A 27904-nucleotide genomic window follows, 5' to 3' on the forward strand; every position below is an offset into this window, starting at 1 on the left:
GGCTGGCAGGCCAGTCCACTGTGGCAGGAGGTGGGTGAGGGGAGCTTCAATACAGACCCCCATTCCCACTGCTGAGTCTTCAGTCCAGCTTAAGACAGGGGCCCCTAGGGGCCTGTGGGGCAGTGCCCAGGGGTCCCATGCACACTCTTCCCCCATTGGCTGGCTGCACCGGCATGCAAATGAGGGCGCGCGTCACTTCCGGAGGCCAATCGAGCGCCATTTTCTCTTTCTGGCCGAGCTGGGAGGAGGGGACGGGGTCGCGCGGGGTGGGCGCGCGCCGAGCCAGAGTCCCGCCGCGCGGGGCTGAGGCGGGCGGGCGCGGGGCCCCAGCGGGTGCGGCGAGAGCAGCGGGGGACGCAGCGCCGCTGCGGTCGCCCAGCGGTAGGTAACCCCGGCCTGCGCCGACGCCCCTGGCCCGGCCCGGCCCGGCCAGCGAAGTCCCGGCGGCGGCCCCGCCCCATCCCGCCCACACCTCGCGGCCCGGGGCCGCCTCACGAATCCCGCGACGTTCTCCCGGCGCGGGGCTCGCCGCCAGAAGGGCGCCCGTCGTTCCTCCGAGTCACGTGGGGGCCGGGGGTGGGGAGGGGGCGGGGATGGGGGTTCGGGGGGCGGGGCGGGGGGACGGGACCGGGGTGAGGGGGACTCGGGGACTGGGCGGCGGCAGGGGAGGGCCGGGCGAGCGGAGGGCGGCGGGACGGGGACCCGGGGAGCCGCCCGGAGCGAGTGCGGACGCGGGCCGAGCGGATGCGAGCTCACCCGGCCTGCCCTGTGGCGGCTGTCTCTCAGGAGGAGAGAACAGCCGGTAGCAAAGCCCAGTTCCTTCACCCCTGCATATTGACCACATGCAGTTGTTGACATGAACGTTTTAACTTTTCATATGTCGTCGCTTACTGCGTTGACGTACAGTCGTCTGTGTGCAGAATTTCTCCTCTCACTTGGCTTTGGAACGTCCAAACCTGTAGCCACCAGTTCACCCTGTACACAGTTGCAAAATGATAAGTAGTTAAATATTTAAAGCATTTTCTTTGAATTTGAATGGGAGGCTTACCTGAATGCTCTTAAAACTCGTTCTAATTGAATGGAATGGGTAATGGCAGCCTCTTGAGACCTGAAGGACTCTTCTGTGTGGTGATTTACAATGCAGATGGGCAAGTGCCGGCGGACACCGGCGGGTACCCAGGTCTCGCCAGATAGGTGGGGCGGAGAGTCAAGGTTGTGGGGAGCGTCTTGGGGAGAGGACCGCGTGAAAAGTGCGTCTTGTGGGAAGTGCGTGTTCATCTTTGGAAGTCAAGTAATGCATGCGTGACTTACTTAGAGCTGAACGAACTTTGATATTCTGGTTGGAGATGCAGCTGTGTTGAGCCAGTGGTCTTTAGGCGTGCAAGTGACAGACCTGTGTGCAGGAAGGGAACTGGTGCTGGCCTGGAGGATGGACCGGAGTGGGGCGGAGATGCTCACTTGTCCGTCTGAGCAGTGGTGAGGACGTGGGAGCTGGATTTAGGGTTAGGAATTGAAGGTCGGTGACGGGAGGTGAAGGTGGAGTTGTTACGGGATTTTTAGCTGGAGAGATCTGGGACACCTTTTTAAGTTGATCCCAGGTTTGCGATATGCTTTTGGTGAATTTGTGGTTGAAGTCCCTTTGAGGGGTCACGCCCCAGCTTTCTGCCGTGGCCGCCACTCTGGATGTCACACACCTGTTAGGGCAGTGTGTTACAAGTGGGGAGACTGACTGAAAGATGATGACTTGCTGAAGGCAACAAGTCTGAGAAGGGGTCTTTCTGTGTTTGAACCCAGACCTTTGAATCTTGCTTTCATGCATTGTATAAATACTATGTGTGTGTTTTTTTAAATTAATCAATCAATTAATTAATTAATGGCTGCGTTGGGTCTTCGTTGCTGCGCGCGGGCTTTCTCTAGTTGCGGCGAGCCGGGGCTTCTCTTCCTTGCGGTGCGTGGGCTTCTTTTTGCAGTGGCTTCTCTTGTTGCGGGTCACGGGCTCTAGGCGTGCGGGCTTCAGTAGTTGTGTCTCCCGGGCTTTAGTAGTTGTGGCGCACAGACGTAGTTGCTCCGCGACAAGTGGGATTTTCCCGGACCAGGGCTCGAACCCGTGTCCCCTGCATTGGCAGGCGGATTCTTATCCACTGCGCCCCCTGGGAAATCCCTGAGTATTTATGTGTTTTTAAAGTTACTTAAAAACAAAAAACAACAAACCTGTATTCCAATAGTTGGGACATTTCATTTAGATTTTTTGGAGTTAGATAATGGCAAACTCACAGTCTTGTGTTCTAAGTGCTTTTCTTGTATTAGACTGTTCTTTCTCAAAAGCACTTCTCAGAGTAGCTGTGCAGTCCGTTTCACAGAAGGAACTGAGGCCCCAGGATTAAGTGACTTGTCAAAGATCACACAGCTAGTCAACTGTGGAGCTGATTTGAACTCAGGCAGCGCAGCTCCAGAATCTTTTGCTCGTGAGATGATTGTGTGGGGTTGCTTCTGAAGTGAAGTCTTTTTAGAACTTAGATTTCACAGGAACTCAAAAGAAAGTTCTGTGGCTTTAAAAAGTATTATTTATTACCTGAATGATTTTCTTTTTTGTAGTGTATTTTTTCAATAATGGAATATTCTTAAATCATGATACTAAAAAGCAACGAAAGAAACCTTTAAGTGCCTCTTTGGGAAGTAATATTTTCTTGTGCACATCAGCGCAATTTTTGGTAGTTCAGTGTCTACCACACACTGTGAAATTAAAGGTAATTTACTGTGAACAAAGGTTGATAGATTAGTGCAGCTGCATTAGCCTGCTGTTTCCTAATGGTGAAGATACAGATTTAATTGAGTACTAAGAATATATAGAGAACAGCATCAATAAAGGATCTATAGATATGGAAGCATTGAACAACTTCTCTCCTAGTTAATTAATCCACTAGGTCCTCTATGGAATCTTTCATCTCTTAGAATGGAGAAATAATGGTAAAAGTCACCTTCTGTTCCCCAGAGTGATTGGCAACAGTAGACCAGGATTTTGAAAGAATTGTTTTAAGGTTATGACACTTCTGTGATTTACCGATGTTTTATTTTTTATCTTTACTTGGTTTCCCTAAAACAGCAAACTGCTGAAAAGGGGAAACTTTTTTTTTTTTTTTTTTTAATTAAGAATGGATCTGTGTGTTTGTTTTGGGAGGGGGCGGGCAACCACAATAGCAATGATGAGGGAATGGGGGCACTTACAGTTGAGAATAAAAAGCTCCTATTCTCCAAATTCAAGAAGACAGACTTCCTTGGCCCTCCTCCCAAGCCTTGAACAAGTAACTGCAGAGCCCTCTAAAACTTGCCTAGTCACTGGAAGCCTCTCTTCAGTGCCTTCCTCCTGAGGGCCGGCCTGTCAGTAGCAGCCTTGGGAACCATGCTGTGAAAATCGGCCAATCCCTAAACTGCGTGACAGTGTACCGATCCCTGTGCTCCTTGCTTCTCAAAACTGTGAGAAGATCAGCACTTGCTACGGAAGGCCAGATTTCTTTGCAAGCAAAAAAATTAGCTTTTTTGTTTTGGATATATGTGGATGGTGGTCTTAACCTTGGACAATCCTATTTACCAGCTTTGGGGAAAGAAGGACCCCAAAGGATAGAGGACAGTGGGGCTTCAAGGGGGAGATAACGGCAGGTCTGGTAGAGTGAGTGGGAAGCGTGAAGAAGGCTTTTTGTTGAGGCTTTGCTCTGGCCAAGGAGGCCAGTCTGGGCTTGAAAGTGACCTTGTGCTTAATATTTAGGAATGCCACCACGAGGTTCTTGACAGCTCCTCTGTTAAATTATGCTTTTGAAGCCTAGAACCCAATTCAGTGAATTTTATTGTTAATAATTTTATTATTAGGTTTTTTGTTTGTTTGTTTGTTTGTTTTGTTGGTACGCGGGCCTCTCACTGTTGCGGCCTCTCCCGTTGCGGAGCACAGGCTCCGGACGCGCAGGCTCAGCAGCCATGGCTCACGGGCCCAGCCGCTCAGAGGCATGTGGGATCTTCCCGGACCGGGGCACGAACCCGTGTCCCCTGCATCGGCAGGCGGACTCTCAACCACTGTGCCACCAGGGAAGCCCTAATTTTATTATTATTATTATTATTATTATTTTTTCTTTTTGCGGTATGCGGGCCTCTCACTGTTGTGGCCTCTCCCGTTGCGGAGCACAGGCTCCGGATGCGCAGGCCCAGCGGCCATGGCTCACGGGCCCAGCCGCTCCGCGGCACATGGGATCCTCCCAGACCGGGGCACGAACCCGTATCCCCTGCATCGGCAGGCGGACTCCCAACCACTGCGCCACCAGGGAGGCCCTAATTTTATTATTTTTAACTTTACTTCCTATGATTTTTATATCTCCCAGTTCTAAAATAATAAATGATCCTTCAAGCTCACTTTCTTCTGAGCCTGAGATATACTTTTCACATAGATAACTTGTCTGAAAAGCGTGTCCATTCCAAATCAGCTTCTCAAATACTTCATGTTTCTTTATTACCCACGAAAAGGTCCTCCCACTGTTAACCCTCCCTGCCCTACTCATCTTGTTTTATTCCAGTCCACCTTTTGGTTTTACTTACCTTTTGCCCAGTATATTCAGACTTTTACTACCTTACCTCAGTCATTTTCTGATGCTGATCTATTCACTTGGAATGTCTTGGACTCCAACTCACCAACCCTCCATATCCTTTGCATTTTGAACCTCAGTGATAGGCCCAGATGTGCAAAGAAAACGATTCCTGCCCTGAAGAAGTTCAGTCCAATAGGGAAAATAGGTATAGAAGTAAATAATTACAACGTAGTGAGGTGAGTGCGATGAAATAAGTATAAACTGGCCACTCTGGGAATTTCTCGGAGGGGCACCAAGCTTATCCTTGAGGGAGAAGGGGTTATAAGAGGGTATAGAAGTGGAATTGCAGACTTACAGAAATGGTTATTTAAAATCCTGGAAGATACTGCCGGTTGTCCTCTAAACATGTAGAAATTACGGTTTTTCTACTTATCCTCACTACCAGTGGGTATTATCAATCTTTAAGTTACTGTTTTGATGATAGAAAATTGGCATTCATTTTTTTACCTGGCATTTCTTTAACTCGAGCTTAACTGATTTTGTTTTATAGCTTGCACATTAAAACCTTTTTTGAAATAGTTTCAGATTTATAGAAAGTTGCAAGTACAGTACAAAGAACTTCTTCCCCTGAATCATTTGAAACTAAGTTGACAAAAATGATGCCACGTTACCCCCAATATTGTCTGTTTCCTACAAGAACATTCTCATATATATCCAGAACACAACCATCAAAATTAGGATATCAGTTTATTACCATCTAATCCTCAGACTCCATTGAAGTTTTGCCAGTTGTTCCAATAACATCATTTATAGTAAAGAATCTAGTTAGAATTGCGCATTGTATTTAGCTATCTTTAGTCTCTCTCAACCTGGAACAGTTGTTAGTTTTTCCTCCCATGATCTTTTTCTAAGTGTATAATTAGTTGATTTTTAGTAAATTTACAGAGTTGTGCAACCAACAACACAATCTAATATTAGAACATTTTCAGCACTCTCCCCAAAAACCTATCCATGTGCAGTTACTACCTGTTCCCACCCGAAGCTGACTGCTAATCTACCTTCTATCTCTGTAGATTTGTCTTTTCTGAACATTTCATGTAAATGGAATCAGTCAGTATGAGGACTTTTGCGTCTGGCTTCTTTCACTTAGCATCATGTTTTCGAGATTCATTCACGTTGTAGCGTGCATCAGTACCTAGTTAGTTCTATTGCCAGATAGTATTCTGTGGTATGGGTATGCCATATTTTGTTCATCCATTCACCATTTGGTGGACACTTGGGTTGTTTCCACATTTGGCTATTATGAATAGTGCTCCCTTGTATCATCTGGACACTTTTGAAGATTGCAGGTTAGGTATTTTGTAGTGTCTCTTAACTGAATGTCTGCCAGACTTCTGTGAATTACACTTTCCCCTTTGGTTATTAACAAGTATTTTGTGGGGAGATGCTTGGAAACCATGTAACATATCCCATTCCTCACTAAACTTTCAATTTATTAAATTGTTTATGTTACCATGGACTTAAGTTTATATTCTAGTGGGTTATATTTTGGTTACTATTTCTTAATACCAAACCACCCCAAAACTTTGTAGACTGAAACATTTTATTTAAAAATCTCAGTAATTCTTTGGGTCAGGAGTTCAGGTGGGAGCAGGGAGGATGGCTTGTTTATATTCCACAATGTCTGGGGCCTCATCTGGAAAGACTCAAAGGCTCAGGGTGACTGGACAGCTGCAGGCTGTAGAGCATCTTCACTCTTGTGTCTGCTGGTTGATGTGGAACCTCTCCATGTGGGCTAGTTGAACTTCTTACAATAAGGAGTCTAGATTCCAAGAGTAATGGTACCCAGAGGGCAGGCAAAAAGCATGTGGCATTTTTATGGTCTGCCTTTGGAATTCACATGGCATTACTTCTGCCATACTTCAGTGGTTGAGGTTGCCACAAAGTTCTGCCCAGGTTCAAAGGGTGGGAGCATAGATGCCCCTACTTTTTGGGAGGAGTGTCAAGGACATATTTTAAGGAAAGCATGTGGGATGGGAGATACTGTTACACTATCTTTGGAAAATTCAGTGCCACAGGTTAATCTGTTATTGTCATTACTTATTTGGTACCCACATTGTCCCATATTTGGCTTGTGGGAACTTCTTCAAGCTGACTTCTTTTGAGTCCTTTTGACATGTCTCACCATTCTTTGAGCAACTTCGTTATTTTCTGGCATAAGAAATTCTAGGCTCATCTTGTCTTTTATGTGCTCCAGCCCTAGAATCAGCCGTTTTTTCCAAGGAGCCCTGTTTCCTTTTAATGGAAAGTGGTATTTAGAAAGTAAGATTTGAGGGACTTCCCAGGTGGCACAGTGGTTAAGAATCTACCTGCCAATGCAGGGGACACGGGTTCGAGCCCTGGTCTGGGAAGATCCCACATGCTGTGGAGCAGCTAAGCCCATGAGCCACAACTACTGAGCCTGCACTCTAGAGCCTGTGAGCCACAACAACTGAGCCCGTCTGCCACAACTACTGAGCCCATGCCCTGCAACAAGAGAAGCCGCCGCAATGAGAAGCCCGCGTACCGCAATGAAGACTAGCCTCCTCTGTCCGCAACTAGAGAAAGCCTGCACGCAGCAGCAAAGACCCCATGCAGCCAAAAATAAGTAAATAAATAAATAAAATTAAAAAAAAAAAGATTTGGGGCCAAGGAGTGCTCACTGCTACTGGGCTGTGTAACTGCTTCCAGGCTCTCTCAGTGGACAGAGCTATACAATATACACAGACACATTAACAAATGTATTTGTTTTTAATCTATGTATGTGTTAAGAATTATGAGGTCACAGCTATACCTCTTATCATGGTCAAGTACCACAGGATTTATTTTAATTTTATGCTCTTTCAGGTATTTTAAAAACAGCTTTATGGAGATGTAATTTACATACCATACACTTAACCTTTTTTAAAAAATTTATTTATTTATTTATTTATTTATTTATTTGTCTCTGCCGGGTCTTAGTTGCGGCACATGGGATCTTCATTGAGGCACGCGGGATCTTTAGTTGCGGCATGCAGGATCTAGTTCCCTGACCAGGGATCGAACCCAGGCTCCCGGCATTGGGAGCATGGAGTCTTAACCGCTGGACCACCAGGGAAGTCCCCAGGTCACCTATTTAAAGTGTACTTACTAAGTGGCTTTTAGTAGGTTCACAGAGTTGTGCATACATCACCACAGTCGATTTTAGAATATTGTCATTATTCCAAAAGGAAACCCTGTTCCCCTTAGCCATCACCTTCCAGTCCACCTCAGCCTTAAGCAACCAGTATTCTCCTTTCTGTCTCTATAGATTTGTCTGTTCTGGATACTTCATATACATTGAATCATATAATATGTGGTCCTTGGTGTCTGGCTCCTTTCACATAGCATAATGTTCCCTCACACAGGATCTTCGTTGAGGCACGTGGGATCTTTAGTTGAGGCACGAGGGCTTCTCTTTAGTTGTGGCTTATGGGCTCAGTAGTTGTGGCCCACGGGCTTAGTTGCTCCGCGGTTTGTGGGATCTTCCCAGACCAGGGATTGAACCTGTGTCCCCTGCATTGGCAGGCGGCTTGTTAACCACTGCGCCACCAGGGAAGTCCCCTTTGCCCATTTTTAAGTTGGGTTATTTATTTGCCTTTTAATTATTGTTATAAGAGTTCTTTATGTATTCTGGATATGTTTCTTATCAGAAATAAGATTTACAAATATTTTCTCCCATTTTGTGGATTCTCTTTTCGCTTTTTTGATGGTTTCCTTCAAAGCCGGTAGGTCTTTAATTTTGATGAAGTCCAACTTATCTATTTTTTCTTTTGTTGCTAGTGCTTTTTGGTGTCATATCTAAGAATCCATTGCCAAATCCAAGGTCATGAAGATTTATGCCTATGTTTTCTTCTGAGAGTTTTAAAATTTCACCTTGTGCATGTGCATGTATGATCCATTTTGAGTTAATTTTTGTGTATGGTATAAGAGAAGAGTCCAACTTCATTCTTTGGTATGTGGAAATCTAATTGTCCCAGAATAAAAATTACTCTGCTTTACCAGCCCTGTTTTAAAAATTTTTACGTGTCTGTGTGTGTGTGCGTGTATGTGTATATGCACTTATTACAGTTTTGTTTTCTTCCCTTTTAAGGAAAATTTCAAAAATGTTTCAAATTCCCGTGGAGAATCTTGACAACATCAGGAAGGTACGGAAAAAGGTGAAAAGTATTCTTGTGGATATTGGGCTTGACACCTGCAAGGAGTTGCTGAAGGTAAGAAGACATAAGTAACAGATTAAGAGAAAACAGTAATATTGGAGATACTAGGGGTGGTGAGATTTGAACTGGGAGGTTTTGGAGAATGGGTAAGATGCCTCAAGATGGAGATTGCCGACTCTTGAAATGAGGCATGGGAATAGCATTCGTTTTTATTCATGTCTTTGACTTAAAGTGGGCTACTTGAGGCTCTTCCAGTTTTTAACCTTACTTTTAGGAGGGACCGTTTATAGTCATTAGTTGCAACATATCTTTGTTCTTGATCTTTGAGGGGAATGTCTTGAATTATATAAATTATTTTAGCAGAAGAAGACTAACTCAATTTTCCAGTATTGTTAGAGTGATCGTCAAATGGGGATGCATACTTGTATGATAGGGTTGTTTGTTTTCTTCTGTTTTTTTCTGATTTGTGAATTTAATACATTCAGTCTTATAAAAGTTTAAAAATTAAGGTCACAGTCACACACTTTATTGATAAATTATGTTCTCATATAATTTTATCTTTTCTTATAACTTGAGAATGTATGGCTGGCATAAAGAAATAAAAATTGTTAAATAAAGCTTGCTTTGTAGCTTTATAGCCACTTATAATTCTATGCATGTTTAATTCATAGCTATTGAAATAGGGACCGTGTCTGCTTTGAATTTTTCAGACTTGTGAAGAATTCAATTCAAGGTGTTATTGGCCTGGGAAGAGTTCAGTTTCTAAATTTTCAAATCTCAGACTTTGAACCAGATTGACTTTTATTTATAAAAAGGTGTTCAGGTGTTCTGATGCTGAAAGACCAATACTTAACCAGGATTCTCATTAATGGTCAGAATTGATTTTTGCTCTAAAGTAAAATTTCTGAAAGAAAGACCTCAAATAGTTATCTTCAAACATTACCACCCCAGAGAGATCTTCCCCCTAAAATGCTGCCCTTTTCACTTTGTTATCTTACCTGTTCTGTTTTTCTTCAGAACTCCTGCAATACCTGATGTTATTTGTTTATCTGTATCCCTCACTTGAATGTAGGAAGGCATGGACCACATTGTTTTGTTATCCACTCTATTACCTGTACATGCTTAACATATATATTTTTTTTAACAAATATTTTTCAAATGAATGAATGAAAGTAAAACCCAAGTAGAGAAGTACTTTTAATCGCAGACTGTGCTTGAAAGTTTATTTGGAAATAAAAGGTTGGGAGAGATACTGAATTGGAAGCTCTTAGACACATTGTTCAAGAACAGCCTTAAAGTGAGAGTACTGTCATTGTTCTTGCAGCTCTGTCTGTAAGTCATATTTTATGCATGAGGAAGAAAGCAGGATAATTTTTTGGAGACAGGTTTGAGAAGGTAGATAGTGGACACATTGTCCATTAATAATAGATAAGTATGCGAGTTTAATATTTGCAGAGAATATAAAAATAACAAGCTAAGAGCACAATATGTATAGACTGAGGAAATTTCAAATGATAACGTATGAGAAAGTTTTTGGAATGGTGCCTGGCACGTGGTAGATGCTCAAAAAATGTACCCTGAAGGTATAGCAGTGCCTTCAGTAACAGACTGAAACTCTTTTTGGAATATTTGGGGGATAAAGGCATGGCTTTCATTTTAGTCCTGGCTAGTAGCTAATGGTGTGACCTTGGGCAAATCTGTTACTCTTTGGGCCTCAGTGTCCTCATTCTAAGGAATGTAGAGAATTAGTCAGGATACTTACCGTTGAAGGGGGTTGACAGTCTAGCAGGAGCTGAGACAAACTTGAAACAATCATAGTGAGAAACAGACAGATCACTTCTAGCTGAGGAGGCTAGAACAGCCTTTATGGAGGAGATGGGATTTGAACTGTTTTTTGTTTGTTTTTATTTGTGTATTTATTTATTTATTTTTGGTCGTGCCGTATGGCATGAGGGATATTAGTTCCCCAGCCAGGGATAGAACCCGTGCCCCCTGCAATAGAAACACAGAGTCTTAACCACTGGACCGCCAGGGAAGTCCCCGTGTTTTTAAAGATAGGGTAGGATTCTCCAGTGGAATTAGAAAGAGTATTTCAGGAACATGGAATTTAGAATCACAACCCAGTTGATTAACCCCCATCAAACTAGGCTAAGTGAATTCAGTTTTTTTAAAAAGTGTTCTATTTGGAAATAATAATTCAAACTTACAGAATAGTTACAAGAATAAAAATAGTACAGGGAACACTCATTACCCTTTACCCAGACTTACCAGTTGTTAACATTTTCTCCCATTTGCTTTAATATTTGCACACTCTTGCTTGTGCTGTGTGTGTAGTATTTTTCCCTGAGCCACTTAAGTAGGTTGCTTATCTCATGACCCTTATTACCTAAATACTTAAAGTGTGTGTTTTCTAAGAATAAGATTAGTTTCTTATATTGCCACAGGATGGTTATCAACTTAGGTAAATTTAACATTGATATGACATTTTTGTCTCATCATTTATAGCATTTTTCCCCCTGTCATTGGTGGACCCAATCTAGGGTCAGGTGTTGCCTTTGGTTGTCATCTGTCTTTAGTCTCCTTTAATGTGAATTTACTTTTTAAATGGAATTTTGTTACAGAATTAGTTTTATTTTTAGGTAAAATGCCAGTAACAACTAAAATTTTTCATCCTGGAGTCCTTTGTTTTTGACATGGTGTAAAAACTGCACATTCCTCACTAACTTGCTTCCTCAGTCAGCCTAAGAATTGTTTACTCATCTGAATTTGTTCAGGACTGTTTACTTTTTCTTTCCAAGACTATAGTGACACAGAAACGTACATACTTCACAAGAGAAAAGTAAGAGATTTGAATGGCATATCAGAATTGTTAGTTAATTAACTATTGGGTTAAATTTTACTAATTCTTTTGGGGGAAATTTTTTGTTTTATTAATTTGTAGTTGGTCCTATATTTTGAAAAATTTTTGAAAATTCAAGCAATGTAGAAGTTCATTATAGAAAAATTAGAAAATATACACAAACTGAGAGGAAAAAAATGACTCACTTGTAAACCGTTACCCCAGAATCTCCATGGTAAACACTGTTACATCTTTCCAGATTTTTAGAAACAGGACTTGATCTAACTATATAAAATACTGTCCTAGTAGCTTTGTTCTTACTTTTCACTGAATCTCATATGAAGAACTTCTTTCCATGTCAAATGCATTTATTCTTAATCCATTGTATTATTTAGAGTCTCTTGGTCTCAAGCAACGAAAACCAGTACTGACCAAGTTAAGCAAGAGGGAATTTATCTGAAGTCTGTGGGCGCTTACAGAGAGTCAGCCCTGGGAACACCTGCCCACGTGGTCCTTTCCGTTTCCTTAGCCAGCATTTCAGGTTTCATAGTGAGAAATCACTCTGCCTTCTCTGATTTCCAAGGTGTATACAACTCCACTTATCCTAAGATTTAGGCCCTCAAATTGTAGGCTGTACAATTCTTGTCAAAAGCCTGGCTGAGAAAAGTGAATCTTAGGGGAAATAGGCTCTTCCAAGAACCTTATCTCATTTTCTAAAAATAGATCTAAACCCTGCTACTCCTTAGAGTATCTTGAGGGGTTTTTTAAAAAGTTAACATTTGGGGGCTTCCCTGGTGGCCCAGTGGTTAAGAATCCGCCTGCCAAGGCAGGGGACATGGGTTCAAGCCCTGGTTCAGGAAGATCCCACATCCGCAGAGCAACTAAGCCTGTGCGCCACAACTCCTGAGCCTGCGCTCGAGAGCCCGTGAGCCACAACTACCAGTCCTTGTGCCACAACTACTGAAGCCCGCGTGCATAGACCCCATGCTCCACAACAAGAGAAGCCACCGCAACCAGAAGCCTGCCCACCACAACGAAGAGTAGCCCCTGCTCACTGCAACTGGAGAAAGCCCATGTGCAGCAATGAAGACCCAATGCAGCCAAAAATAAATAAATAAAATAAAAATTTTAAAAATAAAATAAATTAGATCAAGATATTTTAAAAAAAGTTAACATTTGATCAGTTAAATTAAAGGCTAGCTACATAATTTGGAGGGCACTGTGCAAAATGAAAATGTGGGGCCATGGACAGGCCCCACAGGCGCACTGTCCCAACCCACAGCAGATGGGTGACTCCCAAGAGATTGCAACTTCTGTGTCAGGATGCTTCTGTTACCTGGATCCAGGGTGGGCTCAAGGCCCCAAGTTATCTGCCAAACACCTTGGTGCTGCCAGTCCAGGGCTGGGCTGGTTACCACCTTCCTCCTCCTCTCCCCGAGTCTGTGCCTGGCTCCCACCAGGGCGACTGGGGAATATGGACCTCTTGACAACTTGGTTATTGCCCCAGGTGGTGGACAAGAGTCTAGGAGTGGTTGCAGGGTGAGGGGAGTTTGGAGGGTTGTGGAGACCGAGAGCAGGGACAGAATCTGTCCTAGGACAGTGGAGGTAGGACCACACGTGAGCTGATGCTTCAGGCCCCTGACACATGCTCCATGGTCCTATTAGACTTCACTTTATAAAACAAATTCAAAGATGAAATTATTAACACTTTCAAAATGCTGACAACAGGGATTACACCCCAGCACTGGCCTGTGAGCACAGGGATCTGTGCAACTGCATCGGTCGTTTTGAAAACTTTCCCAGTTCTTTATTTTTTTAATTTAGTTAAAAAAAATTTAGTTATTTAACCTCATGTTGAAAATATTATTTCAGTATGTAATCAGTATAAAATAAGTAATGAAACATTTTAACCTCTTTTTTCTCTTAAATCCTCCAAGTGTATTTATAGAATTTTTTTATTATGGTAAGATATATATAACATAAAATTTGCCATTTTAGCCTTTTTTTGGGGCCGCGCTGCACGGCTTGTGGGATGTTATTTCCCTGACCAGGGATCGAACCTGGGCCCTGGCAGTGAAAGCTCTTAGTCCTAACCACTGGACCACCAAGGAATTCCGCATTTTAGCTATTTTTAAGTGTACAGTTCAGTAGCATTAATTATATTCACACTATTTTGCAACTAGATTTTCATCATCTCAAACAAACTCAGTAACCTTTAAGTAGTTAACTCCCCATGCCCCACCCCAGCCTCTGATAACCTGTAATCTACTTTATGTCTCTATAGATTTGCCTATTAAAAATAATTCATGTGAGTGGAATCATGCAGTATTGGTCCTTTTGTGACTGGCTTATTTCACTAGCTTAATGTTTTCAAAGTTCATCTATGTGTGGCATGTGTCAAAATCTTAACTCCTTTTTATGGCCAAGTAATATTCCATTATGTAAGCATATACCACATTTTATCAGTTCATCTGTTGATAGACACTTGGGTTGATGGAAATCTTTTGGCGGTTGTGAATAATATTGCGGTGAACTTTGGCTCACAGGTATCTGTTTGAGTCCCTGTTTTCAGTTTTAGGGTATATACCTCAGAGAATTGCTGGGTCATGTAATAATTGTTTAGCTTTTTGAGGAACCACCTAACTGTTTCCACAGTGGCTGCACCTTTTTCAGTTCCTACCAGCCATGAATGAGGGGTCCAGTTTACCCACAGCCTTGCTAACATTTGTTCTCTCTTTCAGTCTCTCCCTCTTTCTCTCCCGTCCTCGCCATTGTGGCCACTAATGATGTTGAGCATCTTTTCATGTGCTTATTGCACCTTTGTGTATCTTTGGAGATTTGTATTCAACTCTTGCCCATTTTTAAATTGGATTGTTTGTCCTTTTGTTGTTGAGTTGTAGTTTTTTATGTGTTCTGGATATTAAACCGTTATTAGATATGTTTTGTAGATATCTTCTCCCATTCTTTTTACTTTCTTGATAATATCTTGATGCACAAAAGTTTTAAATTTTGATGAGGTCCAATTTATTTTTGTGTTTGCAATGCTTTCTATGTAGTATCTAAGAATCCATTGCCAAATTCAAGTCAAGAAGATTTTCTCCTTTGTTTTTTTCTAAGAGTTTTATGGTTGTAGTTCTTTTTGTTTAGGTTTTGATCCATTTTGAATTTTGTATGTGGTGTGATATAGGGGTCTAACTTTATTCTTTTGCATGTGGAAATCCAGTTGTCTCAGTGCCATTTATTTGACTAATTTTTCCCACATTGAATGGACTTGGCAGCCTTGTAGAAAATGATTTGGCCATAGATGCATGGATTTATTTCTGAACTCTCAATTCTAGTCCATTAATCTATGTGTCTATCCTTATGTTAGTATTACACTGTTTTGATTACCGTAGTTTTTTTTTTATTTTTTTATTTTTTTTTTTTTTTGCGGTATGCGGGCCTCTCACTGCTGCGGCCTCCCCCGCTGCGGAGCACAGGCTCCGGACGCGCAGGCTCCGGACGCGCAGGCTCAGCGGCCATGGCCCACGGGCCCAGCCGCTCCGCGGCACATGGGATCCTCCCAGACCGGGGCACGAACCCGCATCCCCTGCATCGGCAGGCGGACCCTCAACCACTTGCGCCACCAGGGAGGCCCTTGATTACCGTAGTTTTGTGATAAGTTTTGAAATTGGGAAGTGTGAGCTCTCCAACTTTTTTCTTTTTTTTTTTTTAACATCTTTATTGGAGTATAATTGCTTTACAATGGTGTGTTAGTTTCTTCTGCACTTGCCCTTAGTGTGTTTTCGATTACCTTCATTATTTTACTCAGGTTTCCCCATGTAAAACCCTAAAGGAAGTTTTTTTTCAGAACTCGTGCTAGGAGAGTATGTGGCATGTCTTGAGTGTGCTGGACCCACATCAGGGATCAGTCCTGACCATCCTTTTCATTGCTTGGTCAGCCTCATTAGGCAGGCCCATCCCTTGAATCTCATTAAAATGTACAGGAAACTAGTACTGGGTTGTTTGATTAAAAAAAACAAAAAAAAACCCCAAAAAACCACAAATGTAATCAGTGGGAAAGTGGAAGAGACATTGGATGTTCTTTCTGTGTATGATGTGTATGTTGCTTAGAGGAAAGATTTCTAATGTATGATGTGGACCCTTGAGGAATCATGAAGTTATTAGGGAGTTACTCCAATTTCTCTGGTGGCTGCAAATTCAAATGAAGCATTGTCTGAGAATTGAAAGTAATCTCTCCCATTAAATTACTGTTATATATCAAATGTTCATAGATACTGAGGTGATTAATATTATCCAAATTTATTTAAAAGTATTACTCTTCCTATCAGCTTTTGTCATCCTCTGTTTTCTCAATTAACAGCTATCAGAGATACAAATACTGTCACATGGAGGCCAGAAACCTTTGAAGAAGCGGTAGGGAAAAAGGGGATTAAAAAAAGAAGGTCCCTAGGTTAGAGTTTCAAAGTATCTATCAGATTTATTGAGGGAGGATGAGATAGAAGGAATTAATGTTGACTGTCTAGTAGAAATTTGGATCCATGATCATTTTCGCCTTTTTGTCGCCTTGTGGGTTATTACCTTGTAAGCCTTTTTTTCCTACCAGTCTTCTGTTGCATCCTGTCTACTCTGAGGCTCTTCCTGGAGGTACTGTTCTCCCCTCGTAGAAGCCCCAAGGGTCTGCCTTCGGTGCAAAAGCTTGACCACTCTTGCACTTGCTTCTCACTGCACTGCACCACGTTCCTTTCTGTGCTGTTCTGCTCAGAGCTGCCATTTCTCAGGCAACTCGTGCACTTAACTTCTTTGCATCAAGTTACAGATTAGATGAGAACATTTCAACCAATGTTTACAAATTTGGGGTTGCTGCATCTAAATTAGGGAAGCTTAAACAAAAAGAGTGCACTGAACCCACCCCATGTCAATCTTCTGAGACCTATATATGTATAAACAGATTTTAAAAAATGTGTTCATCTATGTTTCTACATCTTATGTACAAAAATATATTGAAATATTCTTAATCCATTTATTTCCTAATAATTGTGTTTTTTTCTTACTGCTCTTCTTTTCCTGCATCTGACAATGGAAAGCGCTCTTTCCTTTAAACCCTTCTCATCGCCTGTGATAGAACATTACTGCTTCCCTCTTCCTTTTGCAGTATTTCCTTACGAAAAATTTAAGCCTACAGAAATACTGAAAGGGTTGTACTGTGAAAACCCATGTACCTACCACGTAAAGTCTACAAAATTAACATGAATATATATCTACACTCATCATTTTATCTTATTTTTTGATGCATTTTAAAGAAAGTTGCAGGCATTGATAAATTTGCGGTTTTTGTATTTGAAGTGAGACTTTTGTAGACAGCACATGATTGGATCGTGGTTTTTAACCCACTCTGACATTCTCTACCTCTTGTTTGAGTGTTTAGACCAGAGGTAGGCAAACTATGACCCATGGGCCAAATCTGGCTTGCTGCCCATTTTGTAAATAAACTTTCTTGGAATATAGCCATACTTATTAGTGTTTACATATTGTCTATGGCTGCTTTTGTGCACGATGGTGGGATTGAGTAGTTGTATCAAACAGAGACTGCATGGCTGTCAAAGCCTTAAATATTTATCGTCTGACTCTTTAAGAAACAGTTTACCAACCCCTGTTATTTAATGTGATTGTTGACATGATTGGGTTTAAATCTCCCATCTCGCTGTTTGTTTTTACCTATCTCATCTGTTCTTTGTTCTTTTTATTCTTTTTCTGCTTCCGTTTGGATGAATATTTTTATGATTCCATATTATCTCCATTTCTGGCTTATCAGCTATACTTTGTGGGTACCTTCCTCATATAATACTGATTTATGTATAGTGTAGAACCCTACAGCAGCATGCTTTCATTTCCCCTTCCAGCTTTCTGCTATTGTTGTCGTATATTTTACTTCTATATATGTTACAAACCTCACAATAAAAGCAGTGTTTAATCCAATTTAAATCCTTGTAATAATTTGCACTTTTCTCTAGTTCTGAGTTGACTTGGTAGCAGTGTATTAGCCTAGGTATAGTCCAAGGCAGATGTGATATTAATTGTCATTCTTTGGCTTAACTAATTATTTTATATTAAAATAATCTTATTATTTAAAAAAACCCAGTAATATATACTGTGAAAGTTAGAAAGTACAGGTTATCATTTCTTTTTTTTTTTTTTTTTTTTTTTTTTTTTGCGGTACACGGGCTTCTCACCGTTGTGGCCTCTCCCGCTGCGGAGCACAGGCTCCGGAGGGCGGGCCCAGCCGCTCCGTGGCACGCGGGATTCTCCCGGACCCGGGCACGAATCCGTGTCCCCGGCATCGGCAGGTGGACTCTCAACCACTGCGCCACCAGGGAAGCCCTATCATTTCTTTAGAAAATAGAAATATTAAATGCCACGTACCTACCATTCAGAGGTTTAGCTTTCTCTTTATGTGTGTAAACATATAAATATAAATGTGTGTAGTATTTACCACAGTGAGCTCATATCGCTCACACTCTTTTATTGCATGCTTTTTTCAGTTACCTTCATCTTTCTGTGTCATTAAATGTTCATCCTGTCTAATACCCAGTCCATATTCAGATTTCTCCAGTTCCCCGCAAATATTTTTCACACTCTGTCTCTTTGAAATGGAACTCAGTCTGGACCCTGCTGCATCTGGCTTTAGGGTCTTAGAGTCACGTCCCTTTCCCTCTTGCCGTCCCTGTGGTGGTAGCCACACACTTGAGCCCCTACGTTATTCCCCACCCTGACACTCTTCTCTGTGGTGCTCGCGCTGATGGAAGACAGTGTCTGCTCATGCAGTTTCTGTCTTTCAGAACTTACTTGTGGAAATCTCATCTGTTTATTTCTTACAAAACTGTTACTCTTTAAAATATATATATATTTATATATATTTTTGAATTTACGGAAGACTAAAGACATGGAAAAAAATCCAGCACCCTAACAAGTACGGCCAGGAAGGAAATCAACTCTAATAGGACGGCTTAATGAACTACAAACAAGAAAGGATGGGAAAGGAAGAAAAAAAATGTGCATTGAATTTAAGACACTGTAAAAACTCGGAAGACATATTCATTTACTATTCAAGTGTAAACTCAGTAAGTACTTGGCATAAATTAAAAGGCCGCTGCTGAGGTACAAAGACTGTAATATTAACTTGGATTATTTCAACATTTTCTCCAGGTCTCCAACTTGATGGGAACTCTGTCACAACTTGCCATGGGCTGCATTTTCATCTCACTCTTCCCAAGTAGATTTCTTAGGTGCCACGTAATCCCATCAGGTTCTAATTAAATATTTCTTTATCTTCTGAAATTATGTAATAATCTCTCTTTTTCTCCCTTTTTAAAAGGACCTTAAAGGCTTTGATCCAGGAGAGAAGTACTTTTATAACACATCATGGGGAGATATTTCTCTCTGGGAACCTTCTGGAAAGAAAGTGGTATGTATTTTTATTTTTGATTTTCATGTTTCCTAAGAACCTGGGGGTAAGTGTCAACTTAGTTCTGAGGAACATCATATGTTTTGGGGTTGCAGATGAATGAATGGGAGGAGGAGGAGATGTAGTGTAAATATTCAGGGAAGTAGAAAGAAAAACAAAGTTAAACGTTTTGTAATATAGGATTATTGATGCTTTGAGAGTTTTCCGCCTATCAAGTTGGTAAAGTGATGTAGTGAAACTATTATTTGTCCTTGATTATTATATGTCCCTGATGTAAGAAGAGCTTCTGATTTATATAATTATTCTCAGTAAAAAGAAATGTCATGACTTTATATGTAATGAAGGTACATCCTGGTTTCAAAAATTAAAATAAGAATATGGAGTTTGAATCGAGGAACACAGTTTATAATAATTTGAAGCCTCATACTTAAGCAGATTCGAGCTAAAATATGTGACATACTGCTGAATTCTCCTCCTTAAAGTGTTTTCTTCTGGAAAACCCTTCCTACCCCCCAGCCGCTGGACTAGCACCTTCATCAGCGTCAAACCAGCGTGTCCCTGATACGACTTCACTGTCTCCCCTCACCGCTTCCCCCACCCCATTTGGCCAGATCGTGTTGACCTTAAGAATTCTGGCTTTAAAAACAAATTCCTGTAGCCAGTGAGTCATTTTTCTGTCAGAATTTTACTTAAAAAAATTTCCGTTGTCACCTTGTCCTCCTGAGTCCTGCTTTCTGCCTCTATTTTGTGTCTCTTTTCCTCCTTAACCCGGAACTCGCCTTTCTACCCACAGATACAGGATTCCTTGAACCTGCTTTGATTTGGTTATTCTGCTCAGAACAGCTCATGGCTATTCAAATATGCCTTGTTTTGAAGACCCTGGCTTTGTGAATATTTTCTTGGGCCTCCCTGATTTTTCTCATCCAAATTCTTAAAAGATTCTGTAACATAACATGCAGTATAATGTATAATGATATGCTTTTCATCAGGAAACATATTTTGAATTCCTGTTACAAAGTAGGTAAAACTTTCACAAAGAGGTGAAAGTTAGGGTCCTTTTCCTCAGGGAGTTTATCTTTTTGTTCGGGTGAATAGGGCCTGGCATAAAAAGTTAAATAACAATATGAAAGAGTGGAGATTGAATTTGTTAAGTAGATACCATATTGAGAAAAAAACCCATAAACCACCGTTGCCTGGCCTGGTGGAGGCTGTGTTGTCTGCTCGGTTTAGTCCCTTACCCCTCTCTGTGCCGTAGGTAGCTTCTTGCTTTAATTTGTCTCTGGGTAATAGGATGTGTGAACAGAGACAGTTTCGGGCACCGTAGCAGAAAAGTGTGACCCTGCTGGATTATGTGGCTCATGCTGCACAGAAATGAGATGTGCTGGACTTTTGGGTTTGGGACGAAGATGCTCAGGTTATATCAGGTGATGGAACCCAGCTGTTGTGGGACCTGAGGCTGAGGCCTTAGGCTGACGGGGAGACAGGGACTATCACGGGGACAGGATTTCCAGCAGCACCCAGAACACCTGGCTCCACTTCTTTTCTGCTGCTCTCCTTGGTTATTTTTTCTAACTCTGTTACAGTGAACCAAGGTCTCACGCTCAAATTGTTTCTGACTGGTCACTGTCCTAGAACTTTCACATATGAGCTTTTCTCTGAACATTTTGTCAGGGATTTTGTGCTTACGGACTTCCTGTTTATTTTCCATTTTAATAGGTTTGTAGTGGTATCTGCTCTGGTGTTAGTTTGCATTTCCCTAGTGACTAATGATGTTGAGCATCTTTTCGTGTGTTTGGCATCTGGATCCTTCTTTAAAGTATTTGATGCTTAAAATGTTTTGCCAGTTTTCTAAAAATTGGGTTATATGTTTTCTTATTGAGACTTGAACATGTCCACAAAAGTGATTCTGGACACAAGTCCTTTATTAGATATGTGGTTTGCATATATTGTCTCCTAGCTTGTGGCTTGTCTTTTTATCTTTTAAACAGTGTCTTTCAAAGAGCAGATTTCTTACTTTGATGAAGTCCTGTTTATCATTGTTTTCTATTATGGCTCATACGTATGGTGTCATATTTAAGAAATCTTTTCTTAACCCAAAGATCTGTTCAATACCAACAGATAGTAACAGATAGTAACAGATAGATAGTAACAGAGAGTAACACGCTGTTAGTAAGTGCTATTGACTCTGTAACGGGGTGTAAGTTTCATTAGGTATCTGGTGTTTCAGTATAGCATTTTGTGGAGTATAAGATGCACCGTTTTAAAATGAACCACTAATGAAACTGAAGTAATACTTCACACTGAAGCTGTGTTGCAGCATTGAACTGTCAGTTGTAAGGTGTTTTCAGATTTCAGAGATATTAAAATATGGGGGGAAGAGTGTGTCAGAATCAGTGAAAAATGTTTTTCTTACCTGGGGATCTGTGGTTGGCTGTTGCCCAGGTTTATTATAGATCCTCCTGGAAGTGCCAGAACCTGGGATTTCTAATTGCTGGGAAGGCAGTAGTAACATGTTGTTGAATGAGTTTGGGTGACTTCTCTGAGCAGTGACCCAAGAGGAAAACGGCATGACTAGGAGAGAAGGCGACAAAACCCACAGGAGGGGAGTATGTGTGTGTGTGTATGAGAGTGGTCACGAGAGCACAGATCTGGGAGGGAGCGGGGTGGCCTGTGGCCACTGCAATAGCTGGAAAAAGGGTTGCAGAACGGGAAGGCCTCTGCCCCAGCATTTAACCTGTCCTCACCTTAACCTTCCTCCTTTGTGAAACTAGGGCCCGTGTTTCCTGGGGCACCAGCTCTGGGGTCCGGAGGCTGTCATACTGCTCCAGGTTGTCAGACCAGCAAGGTTTCCTGGATGCTCGAACAGACTGCTCCTCAGTTGGCCAGCTGCTGTACAGATGTCTGTTCTTGTGCCCCAAGCTTGTTGAATTTCCCGTATTTGCCCTACAGAGAATTACCATACTGTCAGAGTTGCAGTGTGGCCTGAACTTACCTCAGGATTATTCACAGTGAGTTAGGCACAGTCCCTCTTTCTTCAGAGCTTGTCGCATGGTTTATTGGCTACTTGCTTGTGCCATGCGCCGTCTGTGTGTCTCCTGCCTTCTCCAGGAATCTGGGAAATGGAAGACAGTGGTGATGGGGTTAACAGTTGGCAGGTTTGGTTATATTAGATAAATTCCAGGAGTTTTAGAATTTGGACTAAAAACGACATTGGAAGTAAGGGAAGTGGGATGAGAAGGGGAGAAAATAACTTTTTCATGCAGAAAATTGAGTTTATTTTAATGATTGCAGTTAGGACTGCATCAATTCAAAGTATAGGACTAAGTGACGAGATTTGTGGTTTAATGGCTGGCTTGGAAACAGGGTTCAGCTAGCTGTGATTTTGGGACCAAACTGTGTTTGTATGGCCTACATGCTGAGAATAGTTGTTACATTTTTAAATGTTTGAGAAGGAAAGAAAATGAAAAGAATACCGTTTTGTGACATGTGAAAATTTGAATTAGGGTCTCTAGTGTTATTTACACGTTATCCGTGGGTACTTTTCCCTTACAACACAGCACTAGATCTAGACAGTTAGAAGAAAAAGAATCATATACTTGTCAACTGTAGAAGGTGTAGCATCTGATAGTTTTATTAAACTATGCTTGACTTTCTTTTCTTTTAACAGAGATATCGAACAAAACCATACTGTTGTAGCCTCTGTAAATACTCCACAAAAGTGCTTACTTCATTCAAAAATCATTTACATCGTTACCATGAAGATGAAATTGACCAAGAGCTGGTGATCCCTTGTCCAAACTGTGTGTTTTCCTCTCAACCCAGAGTTGTGGGAAGGCACTTCAGAATGTTTCATGCACCTGCTCGGAAAGTCCAGAACTACACTGTGAATATTTTAGGTGACACTAAGTCATCTAGGAGCGATGTGATAAGTTTTACGTGTTTAAAATGTAACTTTTCAAACACTCTGTACTACAGCATGAAGAAGCATGTGCTCGTAGCCCATTTTCACCACTTAATTAATTCCTACTTTGGCCTGAAAACTGAGGAGACGGGTGAGCCACCAAGGGCTGACGACCCCCGTTCTACAGAGAAGATGCCCCTATCCGACAGGTATTACTGTAAAAAGTGCAATGCCAATGCCAGCAGCCAGGATGCTTTAATGTACCACATCTTGACGTCGGATATACACAGGGATTTGGAGAATAAGCTTAGGTCTGTGATCTCAGAACATATTAAGAAGACTGGACTTTTGAAGCAAATGCATATTGCTCCAAAACCAGCTGCCCGTGTGGCTGTACCACCCAACAGCAGTGCTCCGGGCATCCCAGCCGCATCTCCTTGCTTCCACCTTGCCTTGCCACAGAACAGTCAGGGCCAGACTGTGGTACAGCCAGTTCAGGGTGCACCCCCTCCGGTGACTGTGGCCTCGGGTGCTTCTGGAAGCCTCACCCACTCGCCGCCTGCGGTCGCCCAGTCTCACGTGACTCTGGTCTCCAGTCCTCTGCAGGTGGGCCAGGGCAGCCTCCCTCTGCCGCCCGCAGCGCCTCCGCCTGTCTTTCTCTCTCGTGGAGTTCCGCTGAATCAGGCAGCAAAGCCTCCCGTGCTTCCCTTGACTCAGCCAGTGCGACCTGTAAATACGTCTGTCGGAGCCGGTGTCCTCCCCATAAACCAGACCATCCGCCCGGGGCTTTTGCCCCTCAACCAGCCTGTTGGACCCATAAGCAGACCAGTTGGGCCTGGAGTTCTTTCGGTAAATAGACCTGTTGCGTCTGGTGTCCTTCCTGTCAACCCCTCTGTCACCCCTGGAGTTCTTCAGGCGGTCTCGCCAGGGGTGATTTCTGTGAGTCGGACAGTCCCGTCAGGGGTCCTTCCTGCGGGACAGATGACCCCTGCTGGGGTTATCCCTTCAGGACAGACAGCAACTTCCGGGGTTCTCCCTGCTGGCCAGGTGGTTCAGTCAGGGGTGCTCCCCGTTGGCCAGACGGCCCCGTCGGGGGTGCTCCCCACGGGGCTGACGGTCCCGCCGCGGGTGCTCCCTCCCGGCCAGACGGTCCCACTGAGGGTTCTCCCTGCAGGCCAGGTGGTCCCACCTGGGCTCCTTCCTCCCAACCAGACGGTCTCGTCAGGGGTTCTCCCTGTGAACCAGGGCATGAACTCTGGTGTTCTTCAGCTCAGCCAGCCTGTCGTGTCAGGGGTCCTCCCTGTGGGCCAGCCGGTGAGGCCGGGGGTCCTGCAGCTTAATCAGTCCGTGAGTACCAACATCCTGCCTGCACATCAGCCCATTAGACCCGGGGCTTCGCCAAACACCGCTTTCCTAACGTCAGGCTCTATTCTCAGACAGCTGATACCCACGGGGAAACAAGTGAATGGGATCCCCACATACACACTTGCCCCAGTATCTGTCACTTTGCCTGTGCCTCCTGGAAGTGTCGCCACTGTTGCCCCCCCGCAGATGCCCATCCAGCTCCTGCAGTCGGGCACGGCTGCACAGATGGCCAGCTCCATGGCCAGCCTGCCCTCCCCACCAGTGGTGGTAAATGCCACTCAGAGTATGTTTGTTCAGCCTTCTTCGTCTGTGGCAGAGGCAAATCAGGTGCTCAGACAGGCAAAGCAGTGGAAAACCTGTCCAGTTTGCAACGAGCTCTTCCCTTCCAATGTCTACCAGGTCCACATGGAAGTGGCACATAAGCACAGCGAATCCAAATCCGCCGAAACCCTGGAGCCGGAAAAGCTGGCGGCATGTGCACCGTTTCTAAAGTGGATGAGAGAGAAAACAGTTCGGTGTTTGTCCTGTAAGTGCTTAGTCTCTGAGGAGGAGCTTATCCGCCACTTACTGGTGCACGGCCTGGGGTGCGTGTTCTGCCCGTGCACTTTCCACGATATTAAAGGCCTCTCAGAGCATAGTAGGGCTATGCACCTCGGGAAGAGGAGACTGCCCGGGGACTATAGTGACAAAGGATTTCAGCTGGATGTTGATGCCAATGGCAGCCTGCTGTTTCCCCACCTTGACTTCATCACCATCTTGCCCAGGGAGGAGCTGGGTGAGCGGGAGGTCTACTTGGCCGTCCTGGCTGGGATACACTCCAAGTCGCTGGTGCCCGTGTACATCAAAGTGAGGCCGCAGACCGAGGGTGCGCCCGGGAGGCCTGGCAGCCAGGCGCTGACCTGCCCCTTTTGCTTCGGCACCTTTGTGACGGCCGAGGCGTACGAGCTGCATCTGAAGGAGCGGCACCACATCATGCCAACAGTCCACACGATTTTGAAATCTCCGGCTTTCAAGTGCATCCACTGCTGTGGGGTTTACACGGGCAACATGACTCTGGCAGCCATTGCCATACATCTGCTGCGCTGCCGCAGTGCTCCAAAGGACAGCAGCTCGGGCCTGCAGGTCCAGCCTAATTTTATTGACAACAGTGAACTGCTTTTAGTCAACGGTGAGGTGATACACGACTCCAGTTTTTCTGTAAAGAGGAAGATGCCTGATGGCCAGTTTGGGGCTGAAGAGCAGAGGGACGGCGCGGAGCGGCCTCTCGTCACGAACGCTGACACAGAGCCGTCCCCGGAGAAGGCGAGCGCCGTGCCTTCTAAGAGACAGAGGAACGAAGGCAGGACGGAGGCGCCCCTTGTGCACGACGACGCTCTCCAGGTTTTAGCGTTAAATCCCAAAAGATTCGAAGACCGTTCTTACGAAGAAAAAAAGCAGTTTCTTAGGGATTATTTCCACAAGAGACCATATCCCAGTAAAAAGGAAATAGAACTGTTATCCTCACTCTTATGGGTGTGGAAAATTGACGTGGCTTCATTTTTTGGAAAAAGAAGGTATATTTGCATGAAAGCAATAAAAAACCATAAGCCTTCTGTACTTTTAGGCTTTGATATGTCTGAACTTAAAAATGTTAAACACAGATTGAAATTTGACTATGAACCACAAAACTTGTAAAAAAAAATTAGGAAATCTAAAGTACTAGATAATTAGTAGTCTTTTTCAATTGAGATTTTTTAAAATGTTATTTTCTTCACTGTATGTTGAACTAATCAATTTCAGTGGTCTTTATGCTGCTCTTTAGATTTATTTCAGGTGCTCAGAAAGACTTCTATATAAAGAACCGAATAGTTCTTTCAAATTTATTGTTTCCTGCAGCTTGATTTTGTAACAGTTGTTTTTCATGTTTTCCTCTGTCATGTAAACGAAATCTTTTGATATTTCATGCATGCCTTGTTTTCCCAGTAGTGTCAGTATCGTATGATAAAAACTGAAATCTATATATGTTTGTTTTTCATTTAAGGAAATTTCAGCTTGTTTCAGAATACTTGATTAACTGCGAATTAAAACTGCTCTCCCTCAGCTTCACAAGTAGCAGCAGATGATACAGTAAATGTTTAGAGAAGTGAGTAGAAGCCCCTGTGACATGTCTGGTTCCTTAAGGATGCACTGCATTAACTTATGCTGATTTCTTCTTGTAAGGTATTTGCTTATTAGATTATACTTTTGATTTACGTTTTTTCAGGTTTGTCCTAATAGCTGTTTTTGACTGTAACTCAGAAAACCAAATGTTTTCATTTGTTAAAAATATACTGAACCTGAAGTCTGGTATTAAAGCTCATAAGTCAAGAGTTATTTTGCAAATAAAGTAATTCTGTAGGTACAAAAATACTTCTCAGTGTAGACTTTTCCCCTCTTTTTGATACGCTGATAAGTCTTTTCTCCACTCAAAGATATGACAATAAATCTTTAGTGCCTTTAGAACAAACACTGAACACACACACACAAGCTCTCCTCCTAACCTAACTGTTCATAAACCAGTGAAAGGGAAGGACTGTGTTGTTACTCAGGAATAAAATGTTGGCCCCTGGGTGTGGCTACTAATTGAAATTTAAACACAGGTTTTCAGGGGTCAAGGTGAAATGAGTAGACCGGAGCGAGGCTCCTGGTTGGTGTATTAAATCTCTTGACAGTTTCCTAGAGGTAAATGTATTCATTTTGGGGAAATGGGCTTTCCCATAGCCTAGTTGTCCAGGTTAGTGGGTTGGGGTATTGCCAAGGAGCTCAAGTGTATTACTCTCCTTTGGACAGCTAAGCCTCGGTTTTTTCACACAATATAAAATAACTTAAAGCACCAGAAGCAGTAATGGAGACCATCCAGTTTAGACCTTAAGTCATAGTGCTGGTGATACACAGCAGAGGCACCTGTGCAACATACTCAGAAGATAAGACAGTCTCTGGGAAATAAGATAATGTTACCGTACGGATTTTTAAAATATAATAGCTGCATGTCATTGCTATAATGTGCATTTTTGAGGCAGTCGTGAAACTGGTGTGTGATTGTTGGTGTGCTCTGTTGTAAATTCAAAGAGCTTGTTCAAGTTTTTTTTTTTTTTTTACCTATTGTTTTCAGAGTGTCTATTTTGAATTAAAACTTGTTACAGCACTGCAAGTAGAATCGTTTAATTCTTTTAACTGTTAAAACATCACGGTGACTCAGGAACAATCTAAACGTGGAAGTAGATACCATATTTATTTTCTAAAAAACATTACTTGTCATTGTGAAAATAAGCACAACCCAGAGGGGCTAACTAATTACAGGGTCACAAAATAGATGTGGCTAGAGATCCTTGCCGTGTCTGGCGGTGGCTGGGAGTCGGCCTTTCTCCAGGCTGTGCTCTGTGCCGGACGGCGCAGCTTGCCGTCTGCATGGTTTGACCCTCCTTCAGCTGTGCACGTTAGGGGTTCTGTTGGCATTGGGGCCTGATTTCTTTGCTCGGGTGACTGTCCTGCCCACTGCAGGATCGGGGCAGCATCCCTGGTCTCTGC

The 27904-nt window shown here is 42.9% G+C and overlaps 1 protein-coding gene across 3 annotated transcripts; it reads left to right on the top strand.

Moving 5' to 3' along the window:
- Window positions 1-27486, top strand: ADNP2 (ADNP homeobox 2). Of its 3 annotated transcripts, XM_060119520.1 has the most exons (5): window positions 285-381; window positions 8722-8842; window positions 19003-19092; window positions 22760-25911; window positions 26379-27486. In XM_060119520.1, exons 2-5 carry the CDS (start codon window positions 8735-8737, stop codon window positions 26458-26460), a joined length of 3432 nt encoding a protein of 1143 aa, XP_059975503.1. In that variant the 5' UTR covers window positions 285-381; window positions 8722-8734; the 3' UTR covers window positions 26461-27486. The 3 variants fall into 3 exon arrangements, with proteins under 3 accessions (XP_059975502.1, XP_059975503.1, XP_059975501.1); XM_060119519.1 differs by lacking the exon at window positions 285-381 and adding an exon at window positions 1-30 and having other exon boundaries at window positions 22760-26457; XM_060119518.1 differs by having other exon boundaries at window positions 22760-26457.
- The last annotated feature ends 418 nt before the right edge of the window (window positions 27487-27904 follow it).

This window comes from Mesoplodon densirostris, chromosome 15 (assembly GCF_025265405.1).
Source record: "Mesoplodon densirostris isolate mMesDen1 chromosome 15, mMesDen1 primary haplotype, whole genome shotgun sequence".
NCBI lineage: Eukaryota > Metazoa > Chordata > Mammalia > Artiodactyla > Ziphiidae > Mesoplodon > Mesoplodon densirostris.